At 42.1% G+C, this 9,780-nt stretch overlaps 1 protein-coding gene across 2 annotated transcripts in view; it reads left to right on the forward strand.

Moving 5' to 3' along the window:
- Positions 1 to 5,107, forward strand: part of ESF1 (ESF1 nucleolar pre-rRNA processing protein homolog) — a 72,014-nt gene extending 66,907 nt beyond the window's left edge. For both annotated transcript variants that reach the window (XM_068232463.1, XM_068232462.1), the window contains exon 14: positions 4,718 to 5,107. In XM_068232463.1, coding sequence (XP_068088564.1) covers positions 4,718 to 5,026 — 309 coding nt within the window. In that variant the 3' untranslated portion in view covers positions 5,027 to 5,107. The remainder of the gene's footprint in view (positions 1 to 4,717) is intronic.
- Positions 5,108 to 9,780: the final 4,673 nt, after the last annotated feature.

Raw genomic sequence — 9,780 nt, forward strand, 5'->3', positions numbered from 1 at the left:
TAATGCGGCGAGGAGCGGCGAAATTGTGACAGAGGGTAATAGGAGATGTCCCCTAACGCATTGGTATGTTTACTTTTGTGCGATTTTAACAATACAGATTCTCTTTAAACTTCCAAAACGGGTGGAAAAAACAGACTTAGTATTTAGTGCCCAGATGTCCCAAATAACAATCACTTAAAGGGAACCTAAAGTGAATGCTAAGTGTAAAAATAAACATACCCCAATTAACCTTATCTTCTGTGTGGTCCTTACTGATCATTTTTGCAATGCCATGGCCGGATTGGTCTGACCATGTTAGTTTCGTTTCTAAAAAATCACATAAAAAATGGCACCCGAAACCGAGAGTACTTCAGGCTCATAGGACCATCCTGTACTGTGGGGCTCATAAGACCATCCTGCATGGTAGTTTTCCTCTAGTGAACGCGGCCACACATTACCCAGGGATAGCAGCATGTAGGGGTGAGTGGGCGCGTGCACGAAAAGCTTACACGCGTGTGCACTTAGCTTAATATTTTGAACTGACCGTTCACATTTTCAACATTTTTATCATGCCCAAATGAGTTGTTGAATTTGGATTGGAGTATGAATCCTCATATAAATGCATCACTTTTGTATTTATGTGATGGAGGCAGTCATATTCCCCAACATTTGCGTTTTCTTCTTATGTTTAAGTTCCTTAATGCATACCTGAAGTGACGTATGACATTATAAGATAAACATGGGTACAAGTCCTACTAAGAAATTGTCTGAAGGTACCTTTCTGTGTTCCTGCACGGCAAATGTTAAAACACAAATTGTTCTCAATGAAAATAAGCTTGTCAAATAAATTTAGCCTGCTGCCCTGAAAAGTAAATTGCTTTAAAAATCTGAGTGTTAATTAGTCTTAATGGCAGCTTAGATGCATAAGCACTGAATAATAGTACTTATAAAAACCAACCATATTTTTTTAAGTAGTTCAATATGTTTACTCATATAGTTCAGCCAACTGCACGTCTCCTCACAGCAATATTTGTCCTTCATAACAATCTCACCTGCCTTCTGAAATGCCCCCCCCCCCCCCCCCCCTCAGTCTATTAGGTCCCTTCCGGTCCACACCATTGTGCCACTAATTAAAGTCCGCAATTAGCTCAGTGGCAGGCTGCTGCCTATTTCTCAGTTGCAAGTTTTTTAAGAACTTTGTATGTTCAGAATGGGAGAACGCCCAGGGACCTGAAGGGCTTCAGTGGGCTAGAAGAAGCCCCAAGTAAATCTCAACTTTTTTCCCCCCACACTTGAGATTTGCTTTAAGGGGACAAAACTCCTCTTTTAGAAAGGCAAAAGAAAAAGTTATGAATTATATTAAGTTCTAGGAGTTCAGGCCTATGGCTGATGGCCTAGTTTGTTTAATTCAAGACAAGGAATTCGCTGAGTATGTCTTTGATTAAAGTACATGAGATCACTATGTTCAGTTTCTAAAAGTTTTATTTACAGAACTTTACAATGATGATGGCGCTTGTGTACGCTATAAAACAGGGTGCCAGCAAAGTTGGTCTCTACTCTTGTCCAGTAATGGAGTTCTCGAGTCTAACTAGTTATTGTCAGAGGAAAATCTGTCTAATCCCAAGCCAGAAGATTTCTGTAAGTTATTTGTTCCAAGGATGTTGTTAAACAGTGTCAGCATGATGCTTTTCAGAGTGAACGGAATGAATCTCAATCAAACATTTGTCATACAAGAAATAAAATAGACCTACTTTTCAAAAACGCATACGTCTGTGTAACAAGTCAGGCACTGTTGCAGTAGGTCAGAGGAGCTATAAATCTGCACTAAAATAAGAATAGGAACTAAAATGCCCTTATATGAGGCAATATTTATAGTTCATGTGGGTTGATCTCATTTAACCGCTCTAACAGACTTATCTCATCTGGAAAGCTCCAAACTATCAATACATTTTCCAGACTTTAGTTACTCTACCACCAAACTTTACAGTTGGCACCTTGCATATAGACTGGTAATGTTCTCTTGATTTATTATACAACCCTACACCTTTCTGATGACTCTAGTTGGAGAGAAGACCTCGAGTCTTCAGAAGGGAGAAGGTAAGAAGTGCTCATATAAACATCAGAAAGGTTTTTTGTTATGTTTTCTCAGTATGGCTGGAAGAAATGAGAGAGAAAAACTTTCAGATGTCAGCTTTTTTATTTTTATTTATTTTTTTTTTTTTTTTGAGAGAGACATACTATGTACACCCTCAATAAAAAGAACCTGAAGTCAGAGGAATATAGAGGCTGCTATATTCATATATTCATTCTTGTGCAGTAGAATCCCTTTATAGTAAACTCCAAGGGACAGGGCAAAGTAGTTTAATATGCCAGAAGTTAACTGTATCAGAAATTGTCATACTCAAGCACATAAAGTATACTATAGTATTGTATTTTACTTCAGTCAATAATTGGGATCCAATTTTATTTTTGGTGCTTCAGCAAGGGAGCGCAGACAGTTTCTAAGCCAGATCATAAGACACAGTGCTCAATAGGCTGGGATTTGAATGCGATAATCATGCAACAGCTTGCATAGGAAGCATAGGTCTCATCGGTCTCACCAGTAAATGCGGGTACAGTTCTGAGAGTGCTTCTCTGCCCACATTTCTGTGCAGCCCGGATGATACTGTAGTGTTTCAGCCATGCTCAAGCGAGTCACAGATGGACAGGCAGTTCCTTTAGTAATCAGGCAGCAGCTTACACATGAAGCATAGGTCTCACTGCTGGTGCTTTTGAGGTAATCCATGTAGGCCCAGCGTAGCGTGTAGATAGCGAGCAGGCTAGAAATGGCTGCCAGCCCGCCCACTGCTCATAGGTCTCTGACTGACGTATGATGCATGCACCTTTCCACTATAACTGGATACAGAATACCACAGGGGCCAAAAATAGGTTTACTATAACAGAAGTTCTATTATATCAGGGTTTACCAGGCAATACCCCCATATACTTATTATAGTGCTTGGCTGGGTCCTGGACATTTAGTTTATTATATCAGGATGTTACTATAATAAGATTATGACAGCTGTGCTGATGCTCTGACTCTAGTGACTGCATGCTTGGTGCAAGTGTGTGACTCAAAAGCAACTAAAACAAAAAGTTCATCAATGCCTGGTGCAAGCGGCATTGTCTGTAAAGGAATTAAGATGGCAGTCTCCATATTCCCTCATTTCAGGTTCCTTTTTAAACCTTTCTGTTTTGGAGTGTAACAATGGATTCATATAGATTGATTTACTGTAGAGTTACTTTTAATTGGTGGACCTACTGAGCTGTTTCAAGATGGTTTATATGAAAACTGTATTTTTCAGTATCAAGAGGTGCTCAATACTATTGGCTGTCTGCATTTTGGCACTTGTATTGGCCTGAGGAATCGGTCTCAAACCTGTGAAACGCGTTGCAAAAGCATAATAAATCATATTGTCTTATCTGACTGTCCTCATTTTTCTTTGTTTTGCTTATAATCTAATTTTATCCTCATCTGGGCGCCGCTTTAACCTTATTGTGCAGTTCAGAGAAGGACGGGCAGCATATGTTACAGGGTGGAAGTGGGGTCATGGTGGCTGCACTTCTGTGACTTGCAGGGATTACCATGGGGATATCCCAAAAAGGTTTTCCAGGTGGCTTCATTATTTGAAGTGTGCCTCTGAGTTCACTGCTTGCAGTTTCAGTCACCTTTGTTCCGTTACATCACGGGAGCTCGTGTAATCACAGCAGGATGTTATCTGGCGTATCCTCCTGATGACGAATTAGCTTTTTCCACATGTAGATTTGATATGGTTTTGTTTACGCCAAATGATGCAAGCGGATGATTGCTAAACAACCCTCTAGGATACGCTCAGTAATTGAAAACGTTGCTGTGATGGAAGATATCTCATCACACATAATTCATGTGTAGATTGTTGTTTTCATCCAGCATCCATATCATGAGGTGAAGTCAGCGGACCACAGCACCTTCTTTCCTCTTCCACCAGTATGCCGGTTTTCCAACCCACCACTTCAATATCCCACAGTCAACACTTGCATGCATTTGTAGATCATGTGTTGAACAGCTGATGTTAGACCTTAGCAAAATCTCTTTGATTTATTAGATTTTTCTGCTGTGTAGCTGTACAGCCTCAAGTGGGTTCTGCTTCAGAACTAATGAAAAACAAATTGGATTTCTTTCAAACTAAACACTTATGAAATGAAATTATTAAAGTTGTCTGTGTATTCTTTAAGCAATGCCGTAGGGAATTGCAGCACGAGTGATACATATGTACAGTGTGGGGCCTTGCCACCTCAGCAGCTGCTGGCTTCTGTCATTAAAGTGAACCTCCAGACTAAGCACTGAAAAGGCTTGGTGTTTCTTTAACAGTTTCACAGCATCAGAGCTTTGTTTTTCATACCCAAGCCTCATTTTTAGCTGTACAGAAGCTAAGCTCCACCCAATGGAAATAAAAAAACAAAACCAGGTCGTCATTTAAAAAAAAGTAATAAATTAAAGAGAAAAAAAAAGCTTTGTAGGTGTCGAGAAAAGGAGGCAAGATGCATTTGTGTGCTAAGTTGTATGGCCCTGCAGCGAACTGTTAAAGCGGCAGAGTGCTGAATTGTGAAAAAAATGGCCTGGCCACTAGGGGGGTGTAAGCCTGTGGTCCTTAAGAGGTTAACCAGTACACTATGCAGATGACAATTATTCTCTAACATCTGACATTTATTTCTACAGATTAATGTTGAGGACTCAAGATTCCAAGCCCTGTACACATCCCACCTGTACAATGTGGACCCATCAGATCCCAGCTTCAAGAAAACAAAGGCGATGGAAAGAGTGTTGGAAGAGAAAGCGAGAAGGAGAGAAACGGAGCAGAAAAACTACACGGAAACAGTGAAGAAGCATGAGGCGGGACTGGTGGCTGCCCAGAAAGCGGGAACATCGGCTGTGAAGACGACAGACCCGTCTCTTTCCCTGCTGCTGAAGTCTGTAAAGAGCAAAACCCAGCAGTTCCAAGCTTCCAAAAGACAGAAAACCAAATAACTTCTGCACTATGATGCTGTGTCTATAGACTGCACTGTGTAAATAGCAGCTCCGGAATAAATATTTGTTTTTCTTAATTAAGCTCAGTGTTGTGTGAAACAAATGCCTTGGGGGTAGAATTATGAAATCCGCGGTTCTGACACAGTTAGTTTCCATAGGCATTTATTTGAAAATCATTTTAAAGGCACTGTAGTGACATATAGTAGAATGCAGTAAATTATTCTTGATACCCACTTTTATGTTATTTTCCAGGTTTCAGCATCAAAAACACTTCCTATATAATAAAATATAGCTGTAAATTAGTATATAGCCCCGCCTTCCCAGGGATTCTAAGCCTTGACTGTTTAGCTAAGCAGAATTTTCCTCCCATAGCATTCTGGGAGATCAGGCATTATTTTCACTGGCTTCAGAATTTTCAGAAACAAATATTTTACACAGCTGTTCCTGACAGGAATAAAAATGTTGCCAACTGTGAAATTTCAGAATGTAAGTCGGGGTGAGGAAAGATTTTACAGTGGGAAACCGCTGATGAAATACTTTGTCTATTGTAAAAAATAAGCAATTTTCATTTATAGTGTTATTTCCACCACAGTTTCTCTTTAAAGGAATTGTATGTAAAAAAAAAAAAGTTTTGTAAAACAATAAAAAATGTAGTTTGTAGAACATAAAAAGTAAAATATGTTCTGAATGAATTCATAAATCCTTACTTACCTGCTGCGTTTTCACCCTCAGTGAGTCTGAAACACTCCCCCTACTAGTCACATGAGCATACAGAGGGGGGCGTGATTGGTGTGTTTGCTAAAGCCACACCTCCTTCTAGACTGATGACCCATCATGGCTGACAGTTTCCTGTAAGAAAACATGGCTTCGCACTGACTCTGCTTTATGCATTATTATGTTTTATGCCTAGGAAACCCTTAGCCTTTATTTGGGATTTACGCATAGCACACTTATTGCCTGAGGAAAACTTGTACAATATCCCTAATTATACACAGTTGGTGTTTTAAATTTTCTTCATACGAGAGAAAACGTGCATGTAAAAATTTCTCAACAGCGCTTATAAAAAAAACTCAATATAGGCACTGCAAAATAGAGAATTAGGCAACTTCTTTAACTCCCCTTTACAAATGGTACAGCTTAATAAAGCAGAATGAAAGAAATCAGTCCAGCATATGGCAAAGCAACAGTTCTAGAAATGTTTAACCACTTGCCGACCGCACGCTTATACCGTGCGTCGGCAAAGTGGCAGCTGCAGGACCAGCGACGCAGTATTGCGTCGCCAGCTGCAGCCTAATTAATCAGGAAGCAGCCGCTCGTACGATTCCTGTCAATTCACGGCGGGGGGCTCCGTGAATAGCCTGCGGGCCGCCGATGGCGGCTCGCAGGCTAAATGTAAACACAAGCGGAAATAATCCGCTTTGTTTACATTTGTACAAGCAGCGCCGTAAGACAGATCGGCGATCCCCGGCCAATCAGCGGCCGGGGATCGCCGCCATGTGACAGGGGACGTCCTGTCACTGGCTGCACAGGACGGATAGCGTCCTGTGCAGCCCAGATCTCCCGGGGGTGGCAGGTAGGAGAGGGAGGGGGAGGATTTCGCCGCGGAGGGGGGCTTTGAGGTGCCCCCCCCCCCCCGCAAAATGCCAGCCAGGAGGAGCGATCAGACCCCCCCTGCAGTGCACATCATCCCCCTAGTGGGGAAAAAAGGGGGGCGATCTGATCGCTCTGAGTGCCCTTTGATCTGTGCTGGGGGCTGCAGAGCCCACCCAGCACAGATCACCTAAAACAGCGCTGGTCCTTAAGGGGGGGTAAAGGGTGGGTCCTCAAGTGGTTAAAAATTGGGGGGATCTTTTAACAGACTTGCATCATCGAGGCTTCTTGTAGCTGCAGTATTTGCTTAGTAGAAATAGCATATTCTTTACCACAGACTGAGATATTTCAATACATTTGCACTGCCAAAGCCAACTATCTCATTGTTCATTGTAAAGACATACTGTACCTATACTTAAAGAGGAACTCCAGTGAAAATAGTGTAATAGAAAAAGTGCTTCATTTTTACAATAATTATGTATAAATGATTTAGTCAGTGTTTGCCCATTGTAAAATCTTTCCTCTCCCCGATTTACATTTTGACATTTATTACATGGTCACAAACACTGGTCCACATGACAGCCCAGGGGCCCCGGGTCTCTCTCACTCGCTGGGGCCCCCAAACCACCATGCGACACCTAGAGGGAAGTGTGGTTAAGTCCTGGACCTCTCACCTCCAGGGAACTAACCCCATCACCTCTAAACTGAATGCCAACTGCAACAAACACAATTACTAACTTCCAGTCAGAGCAATATCCTGCATCTATCTGGCCAGCAGACGCCAGTCAGCCAATCGGGTGTACTGTCATACACCCTTTGCCTGCTGTACCAAATCTAGCAGGAATTACATAAATTAGCATTCAGGTGGGAGGCTTTGGTTGGACGCAATCGTGAATTGCATCGTTTACAGGGACGCCCCGTGCAGGTGACATTTTTACTGTGGGCAGGTTATGTAGCTGCTGCTAGCTGTTTTGGCTGTTGGAGACAGCTGTAAACGGCTATTTCCTGTCTGTGTACCTTGTTACATTGTGGCAAACTGTAAAAAGTACCGTGGTCCTCAGAGCTTCTTGTGGGAGGGGTTTCGCCACAATATCATGTCATACAGAGCCCCCAGATGGTCTTTTTGGGAAAAGCAATAGATTTCTCATGTAAAAGGGGGTATCAGCTACTGATTGGGATAAAGTTAAATTCTTGGTTGGAGTTTCTCTTTAAAGGCACTGAAACTATATTGATTTTTAACCTGCCAGCAGTACAGAGGTCACCATCTGTGATACATTTCAGTATGTAAATCGGGGAGAAAAAACCTTTCACAAAGGGCAAACATTGACTAAATGTATAAATTAATATTGTTAAAATAATCAATTTTGTTCATTAAGCTATATTCAGTAAAGGATGGGAGGAAGTACCCCCAAAAAAATTGAACAGCTGTGAAGCAGTATGGAATGACCAATTTTAGCTTGGTGGAGGAAGGAGAGTAGAATTATTATAATTACTTTGACACTAAAGGACAGTGCATTTTGCAGGCCTTACCCACATCTATTGCTAGTGTACTGGTTAAAGAGAACCCGAGGTGGAATTTGTAAATCTTAATAGGACTCAGAAGCCTGTCATGTGCACAATGACATGCCTCTGTGTCGTTCTATCGCCTCTGCCAGCCCCGCCCCCTGTGCTCTGCTGTCCACCCTGAAAATATTGCCAGGCTGACGACAATCTGCTTGTTGCTAGCCGTCTGTGTTTACCTGAGGCTTGTCAATCAGCTCCTCCGCTTATCAGCCTCCATTACAGGCTCTCCCCGCCTCTGCTAGCTTCCTCCAATCGGAAGCCAAGCTGCGACCAAGTAAGTACTCCTGGATCGCGCCTTGGAACAACATAGTGCGTGTATCTACACAGACACAAAACAACATTGTGCACATGACATGCCTCTGGGTCCTATTAAGATTTACAAATTCCGCCTTGGGTTCTCGAGGACCGAGGTTCACTCACATTTTTGGTTCAGCTCAAACTAATTGATGAGACTTAATCAGGGAAGGTGGGGTTTATCACGCAGAACACATTTCTTTATTTCTCAGTTCAACCTAAACACTGGCATGGATTTGGCCCTCGAGGGCTGAGTTCGACACCTGTGGGTTAAGTGTGTTTGCCTCTGACACAGGATACCTGGGTTAGATTCTTGGCTCTACCTGTTCAGTAAAGCAGAACCTATTCAGTAAGGAGTCCCTGGGCAAGACTCCCTAACGCTGCTACTGCCTACTGAGCGCGCCCTAGTGGCTGCAGCTGAAACACTTTCACCAAGAGAAAAGCACAATATAAATATTGTTCGCCTTGACCTGTCTTCTTCTGGACAAAAATATGTCTGTAACTGGAGCATTTGAATCTTTGAGAGCCTTGGTCCCATCAGTTGTAATAAGAAGATTGGAGGCAGACTCTAAGAGCAAAACTAACTTGGCATGGTATTGTGTGCGCATTATACTGTGAGCCTATGCATGCTCAGTAAAGAAGACTGATGCTTGGCCCTAACTGAACATTTCAGGGGCCCTTTACTGTTAAGCGAAGTTGACCAAAAAATAAAATGCCAACTCGTAAATCTCCAATGACCTAGAGGAGATTTAGGCTTGTGTCCCACTGGGGTGTTGCATTATAACACATACATGACTCAACCCCCAAAAAATTGCTTTGGCATCATCATACCGTAATTCAGGCAAAGAAGCCACTGATCAATGTGTGCCTTTATTGACTGACATTGTGTGCATCAACTAGTGTGTTTCTAGCAATGTACCGCATATTCTGAATTGTAACAACAGAATGTTACATCGCAGTGCAACTGTAAACTCCTACAACAAGGAAGTACGTTTCTTCCAGAGTGAAATAAGCCATAAATAACTTCTCTCCTATGTTGTTGTCACTTACAGTATGTAGAAGACATCTGACAGGTTCTGGACTAGTCCATCTTCTCATGGGGGATTCTCGGTATTTCATTATTTGCAAATGCACTAACTGGAAAGGATCTGTACAAAGATGCAGTTTTTTTAAATAATGTGGGTTTCTGAACAGAATAGTTGGGGATTGCCTCTACATGAAGGAAGGGTAAGTAACAGCACTTTGTGGAAAGGGAAGTTTTAATTGAAGTGCCAAATGCACACTGCACCCAAACCCCCAACTAGTAC

Source organism: Hyperolius riggenbachi, chromosome 4, assembly GCF_040937935.1.
Source record: "Hyperolius riggenbachi isolate aHypRig1 chromosome 4, aHypRig1.pri, whole genome shotgun sequence".
Taxonomy (NCBI): Eukaryota; Metazoa; Chordata; class Amphibia; order Anura; family Hyperoliidae; genus Hyperolius; species Hyperolius riggenbachi.